This window comes from Trichomycterus rosablanca, chromosome 5 (assembly GCF_030014385.1).
Source record: "Trichomycterus rosablanca isolate fTriRos1 chromosome 5, fTriRos1.hap1, whole genome shotgun sequence".
Classification (NCBI taxonomy): Eukaryota; Metazoa; Chordata; class Actinopteri; order Siluriformes; family Trichomycteridae; genus Trichomycterus; species Trichomycterus rosablanca.
In genome coordinates this window covers 6,948,405-6,973,327 of record NC_085992.1, presented here as the reverse complement: position 1 = coordinate 6,973,327, position 24,923 = coordinate 6,948,405, and the positions used below count along the sequence as shown (strand labels likewise).

Genomic DNA, 24,923 nt, shown 5'->3' with positions numbered 1-24,923 from the left:
AACATGCAAGTGAGGTGAATCGGAGATACAAAATTGTCCAGGACTGTGTTCAATATAATCTTGTGAACTGATGAATCTTGTGTAATGAGTAACTACTGTTCCCGTCATGAATGTAACCAAAGAGTAAAACATGACGTTACATTTACATTTTCAGCATTTAGCAGACACTTTTATCCAAAGCGACTTACACAATGAGCTGAACACGATGAGCAATTGAGGGTTAAGGGCCTTGCTCAGGGACCCAACAGTGGCAACTTGGTGGTGGCGGGGCTTGAACCGGCAACCTTCTGCTTACTAGTCCAGTACCTTAACCACTGAGCTATCACTGCCCTACGTTAAAATCCTAACTAACTAACTAACAAACAAACAAACAAACAAACAAACAAACAAACAAACAAACAAACAAACAAACAAACAAACACAAGATTCATCACTTCACAAGTTTAATGTCAAACACAGTCATGGACAATTTTGTTTCTCCAATTAACCTGACGGCATGTCTTTAGACTGTGGAAGGAAACCGGGGCGCCCGTAGGAAATAATGCATTCAATAAAGTATTTCTGATTCTGGTGATCCAGTGATCGTACTAATTAGGATGTGGACACTTTGTACCAGGAAAATAGTGCCATCACTAAACAAAAGAACGTGAGATATTCAAGTACTGCGTGTAGTTATTGTTTTTATCATCATGAAGGAAGGATTTAATCATGGGTTAATATGCAGTTACACAATGTTTTAGCTCCTCTCACACTGCTGCTTTGTGTCAGGACCACCCGCCTTAAGGGTTTTGGAAAGCTTATTACAACAACAGGTGCTGGACTGGGATTTACATAGGAAAACAAGCAACCACTGTTTATATTTATAATACAAACTTATGCAAAGCGTAAATGATGGAATAAATACGTGTTCATGATGGATTCGATTGTTTTGTCGAACAAAAACAACACAAACCCATAAAGCAAAACTTGCAGTTGCAGTAACTTCAGTTAATCTGCCCAAAACCCTAACCAAACCAACAATGAGCATTAAGTGTTTAAGATTCATATATTAAAACAATAAATACGCTCATGACAAACTAATGTCCGCATTCCCACGGAGGGGTGCGCGCTTACCTTGTCGACGGGGTCCCAAAAAAAATAGCGCCGCGGACTTCGACAAAACAACCAGCGCTCGTCCTTCACAACATCTTCCTCTCCGTCCCGCTTTAGCTTTGTTTCATGCCTGTACTGGGCACATTGTTTTACAGTACATATGAAGATAAAGGTTCTTCCCCCATAGTTTATCGTGCGTGCAATGTTTTCAATTCCCAGCTGAACCGAACATGCGACCTCTCCCGGTAAAAAACCAACTCACACACAACAAAAGTAAAGCCGCCTCGGGTTTCAGGGTCACGTGCTCACTCCCCGGAACGTCTTCTTAAGGACTGGCGTGCTAACAAAGAGAGCTAGCAGTGCTGCGGTGTATGGGTTACAAACACTTCAGGACATTTTTAGACAACAAAAACAACCATTGCGACATTTTAGACAATAACGGCCCCATTATATGTCTGATGTTAAGCAAACAGCACTTCACACTAAGAACAATAATAAAACAAACATAATTTTGTAGTGTTAGTTTAAGACCGTGTTTCTCAGCTAAAGTTTTAGAAGCCCATCGACCTGCTGGTGTGTTTCCCAAAAGCATAGTTGCTAACTACGTTAGCAATTTACATAGTCTCAAAACCATTGTTCAAAATAGTTCAATGTCTTTCACATTGCTGTGAAGAAAATTTGAAAATTGTACCCACTTTTTACATAATTGCTTTAATCCAGTATCATTGTAAGACTTTTGAGATCTCACAGCGTGATGTTGCCACCACCATGTTTTACCGTATGGATAGTGGGGATAAACCACAAGATCACTTAACCAAAGATTCAATGGCTAGACTCCCCAATGTACATCACTCTTAAACAAGAACCATAAAAGGGGTCAACTGGAATACGGCAGAAGGAATTTGGATAGTCCTTAAGAGTTCCGAGACACAGTTTCATAGTCTGTTTGGCCATATATAGATCAGCGGTTTGTCTGGTGCAAGAGAAGCAAGGCTTATGTCTGGAAGAATACTATTTTCACAGTCAAGCATGGAGATACAGGGGTTGGACAAAATAACTGAAACACCTGGTTTTAGACCACAATAATTTATTAGTATGGTGTAGGGCCTCCTTTTGCGGCCAATACAGCGTCAATTCGTCTTGGAAATGACATATACAAGTCCTGCACAGTGGTCAGAGGGATTTTAAGCCATTCTTCTTGCAGGATAGTGGCCAGGTCACTACGTGATGCTGGTGGAGGAAAACGTTTCCTGACTCGCTTCTCCAAAACACCCCAAAGTGGCTCAATAATATTTAGATCTGGTGACTGTGCAGGCCATGGGAGATGTTCAACTTCACTTTCATGTTCATCAAACCAATCTTTCACCAGTCTTGCTGTGTGTATTGGTGCATTGTCATCCTGATACACGGCACCGCCTTCAGGATACAATGTTTGAACCATTGGATGCACATGGTCCTCCAGAAGGGTTCGGTAGTCCTTGGCAGTGACGCGCACATCTAGCACAAGTATTGGGCCAAGGGAATGCCATGATATGGCAGCCCAAACCATCACTGATCCACCCCCATGCTTCACTCTGGGCATGCAACAGTCTGGGTGGTACGCTTCTTTGGGGCTTCTCCACACCGTAACTCTCCCGGATGTGGGGAAAACAGTAAAGGTGGACTCATCAGAGAACAATACATGTTTCACATTGTCCACAGCCCAAGATTTGCGCTCCTTGCACCATTGAAACCGACGTTTGGCATTGGCACGAGTGACCAAAGGTTTGGCTATAGCAGCCCGGCCGTGTATATTGACCCTGTGGAGCTCCCGATGGACAGTTCTGGTGGAAACAGGAGAGTTGAGGTGCACATTTAATTCTGCCATGATTTGGGCAGCCGTGGTTTTATGTTTTTTGGATACAATCCGGGTTAGCGCCCGAACATCCCTTTCAGACAGCTTCCTCTTGCGTCCACAGTTAATCCTGTCGGATGTGGTTTGTCCTTCTTGGTGGTATGCTGACATTACCCTGGATACCGTGGCTCTTGATACATCACAAAGACTTGCTGTCTTGGTCACAGATGCGCCAGCAAGACGTGCACCAACAATTTGTCCTCTTTTGAACTCTGGTATGTCACCCATAATGTTGTGTGCATTGCAATATTTTGAGCAAAACTGTGCTCTTACCCTGCTAATTGAACCTTCACACTATGCTCTTACTGGTGCAATGTGCAATTAATGAAGATTGGCCACCAGACTGGTCCAATTTAGCCATGAAACCTACCACACTAAAATGACAGGTGTTTCAGTTATTTTGTCCAACCCCTGTAGGTCAATGATGATGTGGGAATGTTTTTTTCTGCAGCAGGAACTGACTGTCTTGACTGAATTTACAGAAATACCAAGGCATTTTGAGCTAAAATCTTCTGTGCTAAAATTAAAACATGGTGATAACTGTTTTCCACAAGAAAATTATCCCAAGCACACTCCCAAATCAACCAAACATTGGTTAAAGAATCTGTCCCAGGATATACTGGAGTGGCCTTTTCAGTCTCCAGATTAAAATCTAATAGAAAACCTTTGGTAAGATTAAAAGAAAGCAGTTGCAGCAGGAAAGCCATTCAACATAAAATGGCAGCTTTTGCGCAAGAAGTATGGGCATAAATTGCACAAGAGAGGTTCCACATAATTGCTTATTAGAGGATATTGAGGCAAAACGATGTTCCACCAAGTACTAAGACAGGGTGTTAAATAATAGTGCACACGATTATGTCAAAATTTCTGTTATTTATGAATAAATATTCTTTCTCTGTTTACCGAGACTTTTTGTTTAATATTTTCATTCATCATAATATCTTTTAAAGTGAGGGAGATGTAATGTATTCTATTGCAACTATATATTTAGTAAGACTGATACACACGCATTAAAACATTTATTGTTATGTTGCACTAACAAGGTATATAAACCTCCAATTGTTAATATCTGAAAAACAAGGACAATTAAACGTAGACAACTGTATTGATGTGCAAAAACAACAGTGTCCATTAGGAAAAGTGTGAGAAAATATACATTACACTATTTCTATACAGGGATGAAGTGCTTCAAAAATGTGATTTACAAATACAATTCTTATTCATATTCCATAACATCCAGGTCAGTCAAAAAAGCACTAAATCAATGCATCACTTATCTTTAAATACAAAATACAAACTGTTATGGTTTCAAAGACAGCGGCTCCCCCAGCTTGTTTTAAGGGTGCGCTAAAGTATACTGTAGTGTAAACTTGACTCCCACAGATTTTCATGTGGAATAAAAAAGACAATGAAAATTTTATTACAAAAATTATAATAGACTTACTATAATTTTCAATGTGCTGTTCCGTCTTATCTTTCCTAAATTTTCATAAAAATGCTTCTTCTTTTTTTTTTTTTTTTCAAAATTAGAAGCAATTTACAAGTTTAATTTACAGTTTACCTACTGAAATGATTTAGGGGTAAGAGAGTACCCAGAGAGGTCCCATAAGGGAATGGGGAAACATGCCAAACCCCACTCAGACGAGGGTTAAATTTGGTAACTGAATTGTGAGGCACCAATACTACTTACTGCACCATGGTGCTATACCATAAAATTACCAACTTCCTTTAATTACTTATAATCCAAATTCAATTTATGTCATTTTTGATGTGTTTTTTGAACTAATTATATGAAATATGCCATTAAAACTGTTTATATTGAAATGAGTTAAAAGGATTTGGAGTAAGTCATCCTTCTGTGTTAGTTTGATACTTAGGGCACATTAACTCAACAGGAGTTTTGTAGTGATGTCTCCGACCGCTGCCTCCTTGTCTGAATGGAGCAAATCGAAGCCATTTCTTTACCACATCTGCAAACTGATGAAGCGTGGCTTCCTTCCCTACAGGGGTCTTTTTTAACGCACCTGTACAAAATAAAACTGTGATCATTTACTTTGTCTGAGGATCTACATTAACATAATTCAACAAACATACATATATTATATATTTGATTTATGCTGTGTTGCAAAATAAGGTTGCAAAAAAAAAAAAAATAAAAAAAAATAAAAAAATAAAACACTTACGGAACAAAACTCCCTGTAGCCTGGTGTTCCTGAAGCTCCTTTTTTGTCCTCTGCCAACCCAGTTTAGCTCAGAACCCACAGCAAAAGATAAAACTGCCTGCATTAGACGCCTGACTGCATCATCTACTGTTGCACCGCCCATTTGTGAGAGGTGGGAGACCTGTCATTTTAGAAACATATAGTTTTGTTATATGACAGGTTTATTTTATACCATTCAAAGATGACATCTAAGTTCATTTCATTTTGGATGTTTTTATTACAACTCATTTATTCCCACCTTCTAACCAAGTCGTTCCTATTGCAGGGCAGATACTAACCGAAAATTGCACACGCAACCTCTTGGCCTATAAATTCTCCAGATCTTAATATAATCTAGGATTTGTGAAATGCACTGGACAGACAAGTCCAATCCATGGAGGCTCCACCTCCCAACTTATAGTCTTATCAATATTTCAAGATCACAAGTTTAGTTTGCCCAACTCTGTCCCAAACTGTAGCACTACATAATTAAATACAAAATTAAAGGTTTGTTATGATATAAAAATTGTGTTCAACTTAACACATATTACCAAAAGTTTTACCATTCTCTTTTGTGCTTCAGCATCCTCCAAATGTCTTTCTGCTTCATCTAGCTGTTCCAGAGTTAACAATGGTAGGTCCATATCGAGAGTTTCAACGTCTTCCTCAGACATGTGTCCTTGAATCCTGGCTTGCAGATCTTTCAGCACAACCCACTGCCGCTGTTGTTCCTCCTTTATCTCAAGTAGAAGTGATATGATTTTTCTTTGTGCTGCTGTTTCTGATGATTTTAGTCAAAAATATAGGACACAGGATTAAAATCAATGCTTGGGTGTACTCAAATGAATCTATGACATGTTAACACAGTGTTTCGCAAAATCTCAAGTCACCCCAGTCTAAAATGTATTAAAAAACTTACATTCTGCATCCCTTGGACTGCTAACACACACGGACACACACCATAAGGTGTCATTTAGGGAGGGAGGGGTAAACGTGATTTACTTTTAATGGGAAACCTGAGCCTGGGATGATGCACACAATCGCCCTATTCTGGCAGGAATGGATGAGAGGCAGAAACGGAGCTCCTGGTCCAGAGCCCTCAGTCGCCCCCTGTACTTGTTCTTGATGCAAGTTATGCTCGAAAAGCTCAGTTCGCGCAATGAACGAATCAGATTTATTTCTCAATTATTTGTCATTATACTAAGAGCACTGCTTCTTTTCTGCATGTTCTCTCTGTAGCTCGGTTACGGCTCTCTCAACTCAAACTCAAAAGAAGCTTTATTTGCATGACAAATAAAGACATTCGTATTGCCAAAGCAAGTTAGAGAGAAATAATAAAAATAACAGTAAGAAACAACAAATATATACAAAACAGCACTTTGGATGTAAATGTGCTTTATAAATAAATTACTTACTTACTAAAACAGTTACAAGTGCAAAAAAAATATTATATTAATAAAAACAGTGCAAAATAATAACAAAATTATAATATTTACAGTAATGAGGTAGTAATAACGATCAGTCTCTCTCTGTGTGTGTGTGTGTGCGCACATTAACTGATTGTTATTACTACCTCATTAATGTAAATATTATCATTTTTATTGTTAATATTTTGCACTGTTTTTATTATTATTTTATTCTATTTTATATTTTTGCACATGTAACTGTTTTGTATATATTTGTTCTTTCTTACTGTTATTTTTATTATTTCTCTGTAACTTGCTTTGGCAATACGAATGTCCTTATTTGTCATGCCAATAAAGCTTCTTTTGAGTTTGTGTGTGTGTGTGTGTGTGTGTGTGTGTGTGTGTGTGTGTGTGTGTCTCGCTCGCTCTCCGCTTTCGGATTTGAATTTCGACAATAAACAGCTCTTATTATGACTGATTAATTCCCTTCACTGATGGAAGCGGAATGCGTGGATTACAGTCGATAAGAATTGCGCAGAAATTAAAAGATATACATATATAGCGGCTTCCAGAGGCGCGACTCGGTTCCTTTTGTTCATTTTAAAGAGCCGTTCAATAGAATCGGATCGTTCGCGATACAATACAATAATGATTATTAGTTATTAATGTACAGGTCTAATATTAATCAAGATCTCAGCTCAGATCCGTTAGTACCCGCCTACCTGACAATGATGGTGGTAATAAAGTGCCTGACATCAACTTCTCCGCCACCAGCTCTGTCTTGTAGAACTCAGGGAGGGGACTGGTGTGGAAGTTGGCACCTGTCCGTCGGTGTGGATCCTCTCCGTGGTTGGGAAGATCCTCAGATCTGGACATGTTCTCTGATGAATGGTTCATTCCCTCGGATACAGCGGACAGTCTCTGTTGAAGAGTCTGCAGTGCCATGTCCGCCATGTGTTTATTTACCAGCCCCTCCACACGCCGCTCCATACACCGGTTCGACCCGCTACTGTTTTTAGCATCCATAAACTACACGTGACTTTATTAACCACTTTATCAGAGCTTAAATCTGTTAAACTCTTATTTCTGACTAACACTTTACAAAAGAACTTAGTAGAAATGAGGCGGAAGTGGTGAAAGCGCTCCCGGTCGCGAACGTTAAATCACGTTACCGCAACGTCAGAGCAACGTTCTCACAACATTGGGAGTTCCGTATGAACTACAACTCCCAGAAACACCCATCCCGACTACTCACTGATAACTTACATTAGCCTACGTGCTATTTAGTTTGACGTTATTAACAACTTTATCAGAACTGAAATCTGTTAAACTCTTATTTCTGACTAACACATTACAAAAGAACTTAGTAGAAATGAGGCGCGAACGTTAAATCACGTTACCGCAACGTCAGAGCAACGTTCCCACAACATTGGAGTTTCCGTATGAACTACAACTCCCAGAAACACCCACACCGACTACTCACTGATAACTTACACTCATGTGTCTATTTTTTAAAGCCAACCTCTGGATATGACGCCGAACACGTGGACTCAACTTCTTTGGTCGACCCTGGCGAAGCCTGTTCCGAGTGGAACCTGTCCTGGAAAACCGCTGTATGACCTTGGCCACCATGCTGTAGCTCAGTTTCAGGGTGTTAGCAATCTTCTTATAGCCCAGGCCATCTTTGTGGTATTCTATTTCTCACATCCTCAGAGAGTTCTTTGCCATGAGGTGCCATGTTGATTATCCAGTGGTCAGTATGAGAGAATTGTACCCAAAACACCAAATTTAACAGCCCTGCTCCCCATTTACACCTGGGACCTTGACACATGACACCAGGGAGGGACAACGACACATTTGGGCACAATTTGGACATGTTCACTGTGGGGTGTACTCACTTATGTTGCCAGCTATTTAGACATTAATGGCTGTGTGTTGAGTTATTTTCAGAAGACAGTAAATCTACACTGCTATACAAGCTGTACACTGACTACTCTAAGTTATATCCATGTTTCATGTCTATAGTGTTGTCCCATGAAAAGATATAATGAAATATTTGCAGAAATGTGAGGGGTGTACTCACTTTTGTGATACACTGTATATCCATAACTTTTCCTAATATGCGTCTACAGAATATCACACACACTCCTTTAAAATTTTGTTTAAAAAAAAAAAAACGTTAAAAGAACGTTCATATAACGTTACACATTAAACAGAATATTTATCAAGGTCACGTAACGTTTATAGAACGTTCTATTAACGTTATTGTGAGAACGTTTGCTCATATCATTAGGAGAACTTTCACGTAACGTTAGTGAAAGTTGTGGGAACGTTCCCTGTTAGCTGGGTTATTGCTTTATTAGCCTACGTGCTATTTTGTTTTCGTAGACCTATTTATCCCAGTCAAGGGTCGCGGTCGCGGAGGGTCCGGTTTCACCGAGAATACCGTGGACGCCAGCTGGAATGACATGGTGGTGGGCTAATTATAGACCACTGCACCATTTTGTATTTTAGGTGCAAATGGAAAATGGAAATTTAACGGTAAAACTCCCCAAAACTTTCTCAGAACTAACAATGATTAGAAACATTCATTCTTTAATTCGTTGTCTGTTTTACCACCACTTTGGTTTGGTTTATTGGGCGAAAGGTAGGAAACACCCTGGACGTGGCACTCCCACACCCACATACACTGATCAGCCATAAAAATTACAACCACCTCGTTGTTTCTACACTCACTGTCCATTTTATCAGCTCCACTTACCATATAGGAGCACTTTGTAGTTCTACAATTACTGACTGTAGTCCATCTGTTCCTCTGCATACTTTTTAACCTGCTTTAACCTTGTTCTTCAATGGTCAAGACTCCCACAGAGAAGGTATTTTTTGGTGGTGGATCGTTCCCAGGTGGTGGTGTGTTGGTGTGTGTCCTGATCATTGAAGGACAGCATGAAAGGGGGCTAACAAAGCATGCAGAGAAAAAGATGGACTACAGGCAGTAATTGTAGAACTATAAAGTGCTGCTATATGGTAAGTGGAGCTGATAAAATGGACAGTGAGTGTAGAAACAAGGAGGTGGTTTTAATGTTATGACTGATTGGTGTATGGCAATATTTCATAGCTCTAATTGGCCTGATTACATGTTTTTGGATATGTGGGAGGAAACCGGAGCACCCGGATGACACAGAATGGCTCTCTTTGCTTTACTGTGCCACTGTGCCGCCCCTGCAAATCATATTATAACGCATTACACTGTTAACACTTTTTATTTTTCTTTGTTAATGTTTTAAATATTTCATCTACATTTCAAATTTTGGTTCATATTACAGTACTGTATATTGAACTAAACTAAATTTTACAAGTATCTAAATTCTCATGCAACACATTACTTTGCCAACTTACTTATTTTGCTAACAGCTGTTCAAGAAATTTGTAAATCTGCTGTTTAGTATTTTACAAAAACAAATAGTCAATTTCTTTGTGAGATCTGTCAGTATGGAACATAATGTTCACATAAATCAAACAAGTCAAATAGTACATTATAAACAAAAATAAACACATGGAAAAATTTGATACTAAAGTTAAACTGCTTAGGTCAGACCACCCTCAACACTTGGTCTACAAACCTGTAGAATAATTGGATAGAATGGATAGAATAACCCAATGGGACTCCAACTGTCATTCTGACAGGGTTATGGTAGTCAGGGGCTGTTGATTGATGCTTACTTACAAAGAGTTTGCATAACCTTACTTAAATAACTTCCCAACAATGTGGCTTGTGGGCTGATCTGACTTTTTAAAATATTTTGTTTATGCATTTTCTCCATTTTTCTCCCTTTTTAGCGCGTCCAATTGCCTGATTGTGTCATGCTTCCTCTCCACCAATGCCGATCCCCGCTCTGATTGAGGAGAACAAAGCTAAACCATGCCCCTCCAACACGTGGGCAGCATGCTGTATGCATCTTGTCACCTACACTTTGAGGAGTGCAATGCAGCTCAGCACAGTATACGGAGAGACACACCCTGACAGCACTCTTTTCTCATCTCTGTGCAGGTGCCATCAATCAGCCAGCAGAGGTCGCAATTGCATTAGTTATGAGAGAGAGAGTCCCTATCCGGCTTAATCCCACCCATATCTGAACAACAGGCCAATCGTTGTTAATGTGGCTGCTCAGTCCAGCCGGCAGGCAGAGCTGAGACTCGATACGATGTATACGAGATCCCAGCTCTGGTTCCAGCGTGTGTTTTTACCGCTGCGCCACCTGAGCGGCTGATCTGACTTGTTAAAGTACAGTAGTTACAGGGAAGATAATAAAAATGTTTTTGGTTTCTTTCTTTAACTAATGAAAATGGTTGTGGGGATAAATACTTTTTAAGCCTCTATTTTGTAGTTGCATAATTTACAAATCACACTGGCTTTGTCTGTGCTTGGCATTTGCAGTCTTCTAATAGAGTGGAATTAGTACAAAGTGAACTTTAAGATAAAAGATTTTATTTTTGCTTGAGTAGCAAAATGTTCTCAGATATACACCATCTGATCAAAATACTCCAATACATAAAGCAAACACATCTTTCTCATAGTTTCTCTATAGTAAACCATTTAAAGTAAACCATTTAAAGTAAACCATTACTCATCATTGAACCAACGGATTTAGCAGTTTCCTTAAAGGTCAAAACCCACAGCTGTTTATCCAGTGCCCACCATTAAAGAATAACAAACAGAAGTAATCTTATATTCAAATGTCTTCATGCAGTCTAGCAAACCAAAGAAAGTTGTACTTAAATACAATGGATAAAGAACACAGACATCATACAGTATATAAGAAAATATAGTCAACAGCCAACAACAAAAACATATTTACAATGACATGTATGTATTATTTTTATTTACACCAGAAATGCACCACCCTGTAAATACCGCATGTGTTTTCAGAAGTAAATACTATCTGGGTGGGATATACTTATGGATCAAGTGTGGTCTAATTAGTTGTGCTTGCCCTTACTTATTATCAATGTGATCTCTGTGAGTAAAGGAACAGCAGCAAAGTTCATTAATAAAACAACTTTAAATAACACTGGCCATCAAACACTGAATTGTATAGCACTGTTATTATATCCTTAACATATTCATCCAAAAGTGAAGACAACTGCCTTTTTAAAATCGAGAACGCAGTAAAACGTGTCATATTTTCAAGGCCGTGGCTTTAATAGCATTTCAGAAGCAAATTAACTCTTAAATGTCAAAGCTGCTGCTGTCTAGACTTAAAGCTAAAATAATCCCTGTTACAGACTAAGCTTCATGTAAAAGCATGTAAAATATATGCATTGTTTTTAGAACAAAGAAAATATATACAGACTCTGATTTCCACACTGTTTGCTGAAAATACTTAAGTAAACGCTTCATGAAAACCACAAATTAGCTATCTAAATAAAATAAACCCCTTCTAATCTAAGAGGTACAGTTCCACATTATAAATACTATCTGAAATAGGCCAACTCAGTATTTATACTGACACATTGCACATTGCTCATCCTTCATCAATATATACAATAACTGTAATACTGTTGCTGTAAATTTGCAGTTAACAAAACCTGAAATAATCAACTGCTTTCTCATATTTCGTCAAGTGATTTTAGCAGAACTAGAAATTCATTCTTATTTTTAAATTCTAATAGCAAAATAGGAAAAATACTACAGAAACTGTGACTAAAAACAAACATTCCTGTCAGTAAGCAGACAAACTACACATTAGCTTTATAAGCTTGGTTATGTACACATCAGTTAGGTCGCACATCTTAAAACAGAGAGCTGAGAAATTTTAGAAACATCTTGCTTTATAAAGTACAAAGTTTCTTCATGATAGAAATACAGAAAATTTTTAACACATATTTTAGCTATTTAAGTTCTACTGTTCAAACAGTAAGACCTAGTAAATTTCTCAGTGCATAAATCACACGTTCATGTAATGTCACTCCTGATATGATGTTTTTGCTTCCCAATAAACCCACATGATTCCAGCGCTCAAACGACTATTCATATTCTTTACCAGAAATGAGAGATAAGTAGTAATGTGCTACATTTACTTTTGATTTAATTAAATAACTTTGTAGAGGGAGGAGTATATTTTTAAATTGGTGTTACTTTTACTCCAGTAAATTTGTAGGAACAGAAATACGTTGCATGAAATAAGTTAATAAAATAAATGTCAAACATTATTGCCTTTTTGTAATTTACTTTACAAATTACCTTCTACTGTTTAGGCGATGTCCTACTGTAGCTGTAATTGCTTTTCATCTGGATAATTTCACTCTCTGTTTTGCTACTTTATCCACCTCTAGATACTTAAATACGAAGTGGAGCCATCCAATCATTCTAAACACATGAATGCCCACTGATTACAGAGTTGTACATAATGATCTTAACTTTAGATTTAGAAATCTACTGTAAAATATACTCACTACTATGTTGTAAATGTGCATAAAACTAAAAAGTATTTTCCTAATAACAGTACAGTAGCATCATTTTAACAGGGCATATTCCTGTTAATCAGCTACTTGGGTAGAAATGTGCATTTTATTAACCAAAACACTGAATGAAACCTACATGCTGACCTCCGTTGACCTCTTTGCAGTGAGCAGGCTACTTTAATATGATGAAACTTTAATATGTTCTAATACAAAATATTTGCGCACAAATCTTTTAGTAAAGTGACATAGTGTGGCTGTAAAATGCTCTTTTCTTTGGGACAGCTGTGGATCCTTAAACTGCAAGTAGAAATTATGTGCATAAATAGTTTTCATAAATTATTAAATAGACAAATCTCTGCTTCCTTATATACAGAGTAAACATTATTCATAAACATCTTTATACATGTCCCTTATATCAAGGGCAGCAAATTCTTTACATCTTTTAACATAAATACACTATTGTTGGTAAACTACCATGTACTACTAACACTTTGCAAAAACCCTTCATAGTTTATGGTTATTTAACCTTTCAATGTTCATTTTAATATCCTCTAGTTAAAAAGTAAACATATTTATATTAACCATATTTAAAATGTTTTATTTAAACAGTCTCTGGCATCCAGACAGAGTGGGTAAGGATGGACTGAACTACATGGTCGAGGGTAATGCCCATGATAACTTCTAGTCACATGATCAACTTTGCTAGCACTATCCATAAGATTATTTAACAGACAGTTCACCAGTACCGTTTGCTAGTCCCTAATTAACGTCTGTAGAAATCATTCAAAAATAATCATCTATTATAATTTAATTATTTATAATAATTTAATAAATATTTAGTCCAACCTTTTCCCTGCCGGTTTAGCAGCCAGTTAAAGCAACATAATCACAAAACGTAATAGATAAAATAAATTTTTCTGTTTCAGTTTTTTCAATTCATATAAATATGTAAAATCCTCATTTTGTTTTCACATCAAACCAGGCAGTAGTTATCTTTGTTTATCTTCCTGTCCTGTCCAAGAAGTCTGTATCTGATCCATGATGTGCATGCGGTCCTCTTCTTCACTTTTTAACTGGCCGAAGTTGCTGACCAGGATGCCATCCGAATTCCAAAAAACAAGGAACTACAGGATCAAGGACTACTTCTTCAGATGAAGGACCCGTGGTCAAGTCCTCAAAGGACTGACCCAAAGAAAGTGTTTTTGAATCAAATTGGTGTCATTGACAAGTAGGCAGATTGACAAAGATAAAGACGTTAAATTCGATGAGGATGGAGAAACACAGGAAAACAGCATACATCAGTAGACATGCAAAGCCCAGACGTTTGTCCAGGGTCCATTTATTCAAATGCACACCCAGAACCTAAGAGAGAGAAGGAAAGTGCATTAATTTAGTATTACCTTTTTTACTGCCCTACTGGCCTAGTTTCAGATGCTTATAATCATTTCTAATTAATCATCGCTTGATAACGTGACATAAAAAAGACACAGCTGTTAATTAATTACCGTTAGAAACACAGATGCTAAGAGCAGTCCAACTGAGAAAATGAGGCCTCTGCTATTCAGATGAATCTAGGTGAAAAGAATTGTTGTTATAATACAGTGGTTACAAAACTTTTTTACAGTCCTACACTCATTAAGACATTAGAATGCTACTCAATAATATGAAACAAATAATATTATAATAATATACTTCTGTTTTTGTGACACATTTTTTTCTCACAAATGGTATTTTGACTGAACGGCCATTCTCTCAGACACATTATTTTAGTTATTTAAAATTATTGAAGTTACATTTTACAAATATATGTGACAGTTGTATCCTAGCAGTTAAGGTACTGGTCTAGTAAGCAGAAGGTTGCTGGTTCAAACCCCACCATTGCCAGGTTGCCACTGTTGGGCCCTTGAGCAAGGCCCTTTACACTGAATTGCTCAGACTGTATACTGTAAGTCCCTTTGTATAAAAGCGTCTGCTAAATGCCAAAGAATAAGTATGTAAGTGATGAACATTGCAAAATAAAATGTGTTTTATGATTTGTATATGCTCTAACTCTTGTTACTTAAATAACAATGTGATGTTGACCACTTACTGTTGAGCCATAGTCAATAGCCAGAGTCTGAATAGCCCAGGGCAGCCCCAGTCCAACAAGGATATCAAACACATTACTGCCAATGGAATTCGAAACTGCCATGTCACCCAGGCCTAGAATACAGTATGAAAAAGAACAAATGCAGCAAGATTAAAAAATACCAGTGCAAAACAACAGGTAGAGGAACTAATACCCATGGCTATTATTAAAGTTACGGCTTGTGTATGTCTATATTATTGTGTCTGAATGCTGGAGTCAGATTAATGTATTCTAGGCGCTTGGGTAGAGCAGCAGTAAAACATGCTGGCCCACCAGTACTGATATCTCAAGCCCTCGAGTTTAAATCTTAGCTCTGCTGTCAGGCGGCCCAGGTACCTATACAGACACAGTATCTGTATGGGTGTCTGAAACAGGTTTTTTTTATCATTTGGGCAATTATGACTTCTGCTGATCGGTTGAGGTGCCTGACTGAAGAGTGACTGATCATAGATGGCAGTGCATGGCTCTCTACAGGCAATACTGCGCTCTGTGAGACCATGTCCCTAGCAGGTGAAAAGACGTGATTGATGAACGAGAAAATGATTAGCTCCAACAGGCCAAAACTGGATTGGGTGAAAAATGAAAAAACATAAATAGAAGACTTAAAGACCTAAAGAAACAAGAATTAAAGAGTATTTAAACAATAACTATAAAAGTTATTTGGAGGCACATAGTTTCTGGTCCAGCTTACCTTGTCGTGCTACTATAAGACTTGCCATACAGTCAGGGACGCTAGTGCCTGCAGCCAAGAATGTAATGCCCATAATGACATCTGGAATGCCAAGAGTGTAACCGATAATTGTCACCTGGGAAAAGCAAGAGCAGGTAAGGCAAAAAGTAAAAAATGCAATGATCCCCAAAATTCCAAATTTACATATTAAAAATAAAAACAAAGACAAAGCCTATTGAATAACATTATGCATTATAAATTATTACCATTGGGTAAAACAATATGCAGTATAGTCATTATCGTCCCTCCTAGATATTACACAATCAACTTCGACAGGTATTATGGAAGCATTTAAAAACCACAGCAACTCAGACCATGTAAGGTTAAAGAGCAGGGTCGCTGAGTGCTGAGCTGTGCTGCCTTAATAACTGCAGGGTTCCAAACCTCCCTTCCATCACCAAGCGAATGGAGTGTTGTAAAGCCTGACACCACTGGACTCTGGAGCAGAGAAAACATATTATGTGGTGCGACGATTCACTCTTCTTTATCTGACAGTCCAATGGTGGAGTTTGGGTTTGGCGAATACAAGGAAAACGTTACCTGCCTGACTGCATTGTGCCAACTGTAAATTTTGGTAGAGTGATAATGCTATGGGGTTGTTTTTCAGGGGTTGGCATGGGCCCCATATCAAGACACAGTTGTATGCATCAAACTTTGTAGAAACAGTTTGTGGAACTCCCTATTCTGTTTAGCATGACTGTGCCCCAGTGCACAAAACAAGGTCCATCAAGGCATGGTTGGGTAAGTCTGGTGTGGAAGAACTTCACTGGCCCGCACAGAGTCCTCAACCCAATCAAACACCTTTGGGATGAACTAAAAATGTCAAGATTGCTAGCCAGGTCTTTGCGTCCAACATCAGCGTCTGACCTCACCAATGCTCTTCTGAATAAATGTGCAAAACCTCCCATAGACACACTACAAAATCCCATAAAAAGACTTCCCAAAGACTGAAAGCTTTAAAGAGTGTCCATATTAATGCCTATGGATTTAGAATAATATGTCATGCAAATGTAATGGGTAGCTGACAAAATAATTTTTGTCTACATAATGTATCATCACTGAAGAAATAAAAGTGAACATTATGTTTGCAAATTACATGGGACACAATATTACACTAGTTTAGCCTCATAAGAATCTTTATTGTCGCTAACAAATAGCTAACAGTCTGATCAGAAGTGAAGGCTCTCACCATCCACACCATGATGTAGGAAAAGCCAGCAATCCAGAGTGTGGACGTGATGAAAGTGACCATGAACCAGCGCTCCCAGCGTGGCGTGGCACAGTTGGGTACTGTGAAGAACAGCACCAGACTCACTGGCCATGCCAACAGCCACTTTAGCTTATTGCACATGCCCCCTGCTCACACACACACACACACAAACACACAAAGAATACATTTATGCTGGCTTGAATACAATAGGTAAACATATTCATATACAGCTTCATAACGTTAAATGGAACAAAATATCAGTGTTACAAAAATGAGAAATTAATTCAAAGATTCAAAGGCTACCTGGGCAGCGGAATGGAACAAGGGGTCCTTCATTCTCATCATCCTCTTCCTCTTCTTCATCATTCTCATTGTTCTCATTGTCTTCATTCTCATTCTCAGAGTCGGTTCCAGGATCGGCCCTTTGTAGTTCATCATCACGGTGGCCATTCCTCCATGCATTCAGTCCCCGCTCCACCCCAACAATGCCATTTTCTAATCCGTGCTTTTCAGGAAGTTTTACACCCAGGTCTGAGTCCCCATTCTTCAAATGGACATTTATCAGCCGCTGCCTCTGCAAACATAAACAATCACAATATTTTGCAACACTGATATTTTGCAAAAGTCCTACTGTCCACTACAGTGATTCTGATGATCCCTGAAGTGTTTAATAAACTGTGGATGTAAATGCCCCACAGTACCATCAGACTTGGAACTTGACTGAAATCTCCAATTAATTTAAGTGTAAAGTGTTCTTTTTTATTAAAATAACACATTAGCTAGTAAAGTATGGGATCTCCTGCAGTATATTGTGCCAAGAAGGGCCGTACATAAGCTATGCCACCTCCAACACATGTGCAGTTGTCAACCGCTTCTTTTCACCTGCATAGGATGGGTTCACACAGGGATCAGTATTGCATACAGAAAGTCATGCACTGATCCCTTTAGCCCTCCCACCTGGCATACAACAGCCAATCATGTCTGTGTATCGGTGCTCAGCCAGCCGATAACAGAGCTCAGCACTAGTGGACTAGTGTGTTTTACCACTGTGCCACCCACGCGCCATCTATTGGGTTGTTTTAAAGGAACCACCTGTGAAATAATGTTACATTTTTCAGTGTGTAATTCTGACCTCTGTGATGAGCATGCGGGAGGCCATGGTGAGGCGGGTTCGTGGGGAAAAGTGACTGGTGATCATAATTCTCATGCCAGCCTCAGAAAAGGAAAGCTGATGAGGATATGCAGACAGCAACTCGTCCACCATTAGTACTGATGGCTTCCTGTGAAAATTCGCTACACAAAAGAGAAACAGTTAATATTATTTATACTCCCTTTACAAAACTTTTTAATTGATTTACATACTATCATGATTATTAAAGTGGTAGATATTAATTTTGTCATTTCTTTTTGCATTACCTTTTTTGAGGAGAACAGCTGTAGCATCACAGCCATCATCAAGATCTGTGTTGCTGGTTGTACCATTACCCAGGTTAATGGATTTCTTCTTCCTCCGTTCTAAGTAGCGCACTACACGTGAGTTACATCTGAGTCAATAAATGAGTTAAGTCAATAAATGGTCACCAAAACAAGCATGTGTTAGTTACAGCTAAAACATACTTGCACTGTGGACACAAGCATTGGGATACCTATTCATTACAGGTGCAGGAGCTTTTATGACATCTCATTCTAAATCCACATATGTTAATATACTGTTGGTCCCCCTTTTGTAGCTATAACAGGCTCCAGTCTTCTGTGAAGTCTTTCTAAAAGATTTTGGAGTGTGAATTTTTTCCCATTTATCCAAAAGAGCATTTGTGAGGTCAGAGAGGGCCTGTATGGCTGGGGCTAACAAACCCAAGATGGATACACTCATTAACCATACATCCTAGCATACACTGCACCACTGAGCATGCCCAATTAAAATAAAGGTTAAAGCCCCAGTTTTATAAGGCTTACATCGTAACACACACCAATCATTCAAAACATCAGGACAACCCAGGTTGTCTATTTACTATTTTATAACAATTTAGCATTTCATGGTCAGGGATATATTTAGTGTTAAGTGGTCATATGACTCGGTTGAGTATCTCGAAAACTGCAAGGGGTGCTTACAGGCAGCTGTGGCAAGTACCCACCAACAGTGGGCTGAGGTGAAACGTGCCACAAACAACAAGGGGGTGGGGTGACCAGGACTCATTGATGGCAGAGGACACAAATGCTTTGGTGTCTGGTATGGACCAACTGAAGATGTACTATGGCTTAAACTTTAGATCATTTTAATACTGCTGATAAGTTGAACACACACTCCATTAAATCTCTCTGTTTATGGTGCTGCTTATTCAAGGACCAGTCACCAGCCAAAGTGACCATGCTAACTTCTGTCCACCATCAAATCTTAAAATGGACCTAAAATGGACATGCAGTCATCAAAACTGGAATCGGAGCAATGGAAGAAGGTACTGGTCAGATGAATTCTATTGTCTCCAAGATCACAAGGATAGCTGGGCAATCTATAACAAAATGTTTGAATACCACAGGACTTCTGTGAGAGTTGTTTGGAGTCTGTGGTTAGTCAGAGCCATTTTAAAACACATTAAGAAGTAATCATTAAGTTCTGGTTTATTACTGTGTGTTAAAAAAGACCCAGATTTGATTCTAGATTGGAATATGAGGAACAAGTTGGCAGCTAGAAGTCCAGTAACTCAACTGCTAAACTAGTCCACAGTGATCACGGGTGAAAAAGAGTGAGATTTAAGTATAACATAACTTACAGGTTAGCAGATAGCAAACCACAAAACAGCTAATAAACTAGCTCTTAACATTGTCATGCTAATCAAATATCCCAGGGTTAAATATTTTCAAAACCTATTTTTAAACTTAAGATTTTTAGGCAAAAGTAACTTACTTCATTATTAAAATGTAAACCAGGTACATCAAAATCAGGACAAGTGATTCCCACCTTAAAAAACAGAACAAAACCTTTGATAACAAACATTTAGCTTAGCAGGTACGATTTCTAGCAAAACTTTATTTAGAGAGCACAAAGGTATAGAAACAGTATGGAAAATATGTAATTTTTTGTTTAAATATTAAAATGTTTAGAGTTAAAGTTTACAGAACAACAGAACAATATAGACCAAGAAAAGATCTTTATTTTAGTTTCATGATGAATGTCATGATGAAGATAATAACAAATATTGGGCATCACTGGCCAAGGCGGCACGGTGGCTAAGTGGGTAGCACTGTCGCCTCAAAGCAAGAAGGTCCTGGGTTCGATCCCCAGGCGGGGTGGTCCGTGTCCTTTCTGCAGAGTTTGCATGTTCTCCCTGTGTCTGTGTGGGTTTCCTCCGGGTGCTCCGGTTTCCTCCAACAGTCCAAAAACATGCAGCCAGGCTAATTGGAGACACTGAATTGTCCTATAGGTACCTAGCCGCTAGGATGCATAAACCAGTGAGTTGTAGTGCCGGTCCCAAGCCCGGATAAATATGGAGGGTTGTGTCAGGAAGGGCATCCGGCATAAAAACTGTGCCAAATCAATAATGCGGATCATGATCCGCTGGCGACCCCTAACGGGAGCAGCCGAGGAAATAGAGAGATTGGGCATCACTGACCAGTCCACACTGGTTAAGAACTATTACCAAACTAAGAAAGATTAATACTCACCATGTAACCTTCTCGTCATAGATGAACTGAAAATAGAGAAACAAGAAAATATAAATTACTTCATGAATTGCATTTTTGTGGGGGCAAGCCGTAGCCTAGTGGTTGAGGTACTGAACTAGTAACCAGAAGGTCGCTGGTTCAAGCCCCACCACTGCCAGGTTGCTGCTGCTGTTGTAATGTAATGTAATGTAAATGTAATGTATTGGACTAACCACTAGGTGGCAGAAACAACTTACATTACGCTCTACATCAAACGATTTGTTCCAAAGATTACTAAAATTATTGCTTTTAGAACTGAGGTTTGTTACGTTGCCCAAATGTCAAATTTCAGTTCATCTTCAGCATAAATAAAAACAATATGGTCTAGCCCATTTTGCAACAGATATGCATGTGCTCCAAAATGTGTTAGGTTTACAGTATGTTTAGCTAATTTGCAATGCTAATAAGTCACTATACTAGAAGAAATTATAATTACAATTAGCTATGTCGACTCTCATAGCGCTGTGAGTACGTTGTACAATATGTATATGTGTCTGCACTGCTCTGCTTATTATAAGGGTTTAAAAAGAGGTATGTGGTTCTGAACCACTAGGGAAAGTCAGTAGTGTCCTATAGCATGTGGTGTGAAGAGAGCTACCAGCTTCAGAGGAGCCTGAGAAACCACTTAGAGCTTCTACTCACCACGATGAGAGTCGTCACTGAGAGCGTGTAGTACACCGAGTCTCTCATTAGAGTCCAATAGGAGAGACGCACGGCCTGTAAGGAGGAATAGAGAGGAGGATTGAGGACCTTTGTGAAAGCAGCTGTTTTGATGCTAATTTATATTATAAAAAGATGAGTTATAAACATGTATCAGGAGCTAACAGCTTGATTGGTTGGCCAATATTTTACTATCTATATAAATGCTCTAAATAAAACTTCGACTGCAGATAAATGGGATTTCTGCATTGTTTTACCCTTGGGATAAAGAGATTTTGCATTTTTACTAACTGTTTTACTAACTGTTAAATAGGGTTGAGATCAGTGCTACACAGAGCACTTCACCCTTTAGACACACAGCCAGTTAATTGTATGTGTACGTGCCCTGCTGAGATTTAAACTTGGATCTCGGCAGTGACGGCCTAGCGTATTAGGCTGCTGCGCCACCTGAGTGCCCCCAGGTCATGTCTTTTATGAACTTTACAGTCATGCTGGAACAGGAAACGACCCTCCCTAAAGTGAACCTTTTTTTAATTGAGTCATCTTTGCATTGATTTACAGTATTTGTCTTGAACTGCCTCAAAATGCCTCATGTTTTAATCAAGTTTACTTTACATAAGGTGTTTTTGTAAACATGTAATTAATCAATTGGTCTATCAATTAACCAATAAAATAAATATAAATGTGTTAATTTAATTAGCTATTTAAACAGAGCCAGGCTTAAATTAAATTTCTACAGATGAATAAAAAAGACCTTAAAATACTGTACATTGATCTGGAAAGGTTAACTTTTCAGTTTAATGCTAAATTCTCTTTGTTAAGGTTATCCTGATGTCAGATCTGAGTAAAAAATATTTAAGAAAGAGAAACTAGAACATTGGTGATTCTATCCAGGAGCGCAACCTAATAGAATTTTCCCCAGGGTTCAGTGACTGAACTGCAGATATCTCTGTGTTCATTATGCCACAATGTAGAAATGAATATATAAAAAGAAAAAAAGTAAACCACTGCTGGTCCCAAAACCTTACGAGCCCTATAGACAACCTGTAAAAAGCAAACACAGCATTGTATAGTTCAAACATTACACCAATTGCCAAATGGTTGTAGTGTAATGGTGTGGAGATGCTTTGCTGCATCTGAATCCGTTGCCAAGGGAACAACTTCTTGGAAAAATATGAACTAAAAGAGAAGGGGCAATTTTCTCAATGTATACAGTGTAACATGGAGGTGCAGCGGAACTCAAAAGCATGCAGAGGATGGACTGGCTACTCTGTATGTCCTATAGAAGTGAGTGAGTGAGTAAAATTGTGGTCAACATTAATGACACCCTTGACTATTTAGTATAAAATGTTAAAGAAATAAGTGGATGAACAAACTTCAAAACTGGATTGAGATTAGGACTAATTACTGGCCAGTTTAAAACAGTCCAATTTACCTTCTTCACCATCCTTTTATAGTTTTGGATGTGTACGTTGCAGAAAGCAAAATCAGCCTCAAAACATTATGGATTCTTCACCGTTTCACTGTAGGGAGGCTGCACTTTTCTTAATATGCTTCATTCTCTTATCTATGAACATAAAGATGGTATGTGTCGCCACAGAGCTCTAGTTTGGTTATATCTGTCAATAGAACATTTTCCCAGAAGGATTGTGGTTTGTTCTATGTTCTTTTTGGAAAGTTTGGCTGCCCTCTTATGTCGTTCTTTAAGCAGTGTGGTTTATAAATCCAACACTTAATTTCATGACATATTATAAATAATGCACTTAATATTCATAGGTGCCCATTATGTTGACCACTACTGTAAATGGGTAAATGAGAGGTGCCCTAAGATGACATGAGCAGGGTGTGTTTCTGCTTTGCAAAAAGTGTTTCTTGATAATGTTGTACTGGTTACTTTATTTATATATGTATCAATAAATCACAAATTACCATATTTAAATAAGATGGGACTATGCTTCACACCCTAAACAACCTCACTTCACATCTATTTAATGAGTACTACTTCAAATTTAGATTTTGATTAGTGGGCACAGGTGAGATTGTTTTTCTGCTTGGCTTAGGTACTTTACATGCTGACTAAGGTATGACCAACTAGACATCTGTCAAAGTACAGGACGTCAGTATACCAAATAAAGGCAAACTTCCTGTACGAATCCAGTTGTTGAGCATAGATTAGAAGCTACAGTGAGTGAGTAATGCTGACGTGAGAATTGTGCATGCTATATAAAGCAGCAAAGTCTGCGTTTGAGTAACCCAGGTACTTTGTACTGCTGTTAAGAGTTGCCATGGAGACCCAGCATCGTTCTGCTGTTAAAGGCTTTTAACTTTACACACAGCACACACTTGCTTGGCCCATCATACAGCGTTGATTTTCCAGTCTGATCTGATAAGGCTTGTGTGGATAAGCATGTGTGGGTACGTGTTTTTATCTTGTTGAGTGTGCTTGTGAAAGGGAGAGGTGGAATGCAGTGGAGTGCGGACATAAGAAAGCTTGTGAAACGATTACTTAAGATTCTGTTTTTTCATGCATGAGAGTTAAAGCACTTGTATACAGTCATGGATATTAGGGCTAAGTATGAAGTGTGATTAGAAAAGCCAAGTATTATCCCACAGCAGATGAAGTCAGACTGTTAATGCAGAGCTCATAAACAAAATCTGCACAGTGAGGAAATCTGTTCCCATCCACAACCATCCACCCATTCCCCTAGTACTGTCCCTAACACTGAATTCTGCCAGCACCATCCACACATACCCCAACACCAACTCTGTTCTTTCACTGCATGCCTTCACACAATTCCCATTTAATTTCTACTACTGTCGCCACCCAATACCCAAATGCTCCAACACCATCCAATCCCATCAATGTATTCACCAACACCATCCCCCGCCATCTCTACATGCCCTAACACAATCCCCAACCCAGTCCCTGTATGCCCAAAAATCCAGAGTACAGCTCTGAGTACCACAACAATGTCTCTACCCTTTCCCAATATGCCCTAACACAATGTCCGCTCTAGACCAAGGTGCACCAACACAATACCCAACCCATCCCATCCCAGTACACCCCAATACAATACCTGACCAATCCCACCCGAGTACATGCCAAAACAATACCTAACCAATGTATACAGTGTGTGTACCTAGTATAGTACAAACAATTATATCAGTTGCCAAATGGTTGTAGTGTAACGGTGTGGAGATGCTCTGCTGCATTTGAATCCGTTGCTAAGGGAACAACTTCTTGGAAAAATATGAACTAAAACAGAAGGGGCAATTTTCTCAATGTATCCAACCAATCCCATCCCAGTACACCCCAAAACAATACCTAACCAATCCCACCCAAGTACACCCCAAAACAATACCTAACCAATCCCATCCCAGTATGCCCCAATACAATACCTAATGCCTAGTTCACACTACACGATTTTTGCCCTG

At 38.7% G+C, this 24,923-nt stretch overlaps 3 protein-coding genes across 3 annotated transcripts in view; all 3 read right to left on the bottom strand.

Moving 5' to 3' along the window:
* Positions 1-1,258, bottom strand: part of rin2a (Ras and Rab interactor 2a) — a 48,318-nt gene extending 47,060 nt beyond the window's left edge. Inside the window, exon 1 of the mRNA XM_062995584.1 lies at positions 1,114-1,258. The gene's annotated coding sequence lies outside the window, so the exon portion shown is untranslated. The remainder of the gene's footprint in view (positions 1-1,113) is intronic.
* Positions 1,259-3,987: 2,729 nt separating this feature from the next.
* On the bottom strand, positions 3,988-7,854 carry si:dkey-187a12.4 (uncharacterized). Its single transcript, XM_062995590.1, has 4 exons — positions 7,316-7,854; positions 5,751-5,968; positions 5,170-5,329; positions 3,988-5,010 (listed from the first exon to the last, which is right to left on the bottom strand). Exons 1-4 carry the CDS (start codon positions 7,617-7,619, stop codon positions 4,835-4,837), a joined length of 858 nt encoding a protein of 285 aa, XP_062851660.1. The 5' UTR covers positions 7,620-7,854; the 3' UTR covers positions 3,988-4,834.
* Positions 7,855-13,636: 5,782 nt separating this feature from the next.
* The window catches only part of slc24a3 (solute carrier family 24 member 3), a 69,418-nt gene continuing 58,131 nt past the window's right edge, over positions 13,637-24,923 (bottom strand). Inside the window, exons 7-17 of the mRNA XM_062994794.1 lie at positions 21,471-21,545; positions 20,790-20,815; positions 20,032-20,085; positions 18,543-18,670; positions 18,259-18,419; positions 17,430-17,700; positions 17,106-17,272; positions 15,878-15,992; positions 15,148-15,260; positions 14,564-14,629; positions 13,637-14,420 (exon numbers count right to left, since the gene is read on the bottom strand). Coding sequence (XP_062850864.1) covers positions 14,277-14,420; positions 14,564-14,629; positions 15,148-15,260; positions 15,878-15,992; positions 17,106-17,272; positions 17,430-17,700; positions 18,259-18,419; positions 18,543-18,670; positions 20,032-20,085; positions 20,790-20,815; positions 21,471-21,545 — 1,320 coding nt within the window. The 3' untranslated portion in view covers positions 13,637-14,276. The remainder of the gene's footprint in view (positions 14,421-14,563; positions 14,630-15,147; positions 15,261-15,877; positions 15,993-17,105; positions 17,273-17,429; positions 17,701-18,258; positions 18,420-18,542; positions 18,671-20,031; positions 20,086-20,789; positions 20,816-21,470; positions 21,546-24,923) is intronic.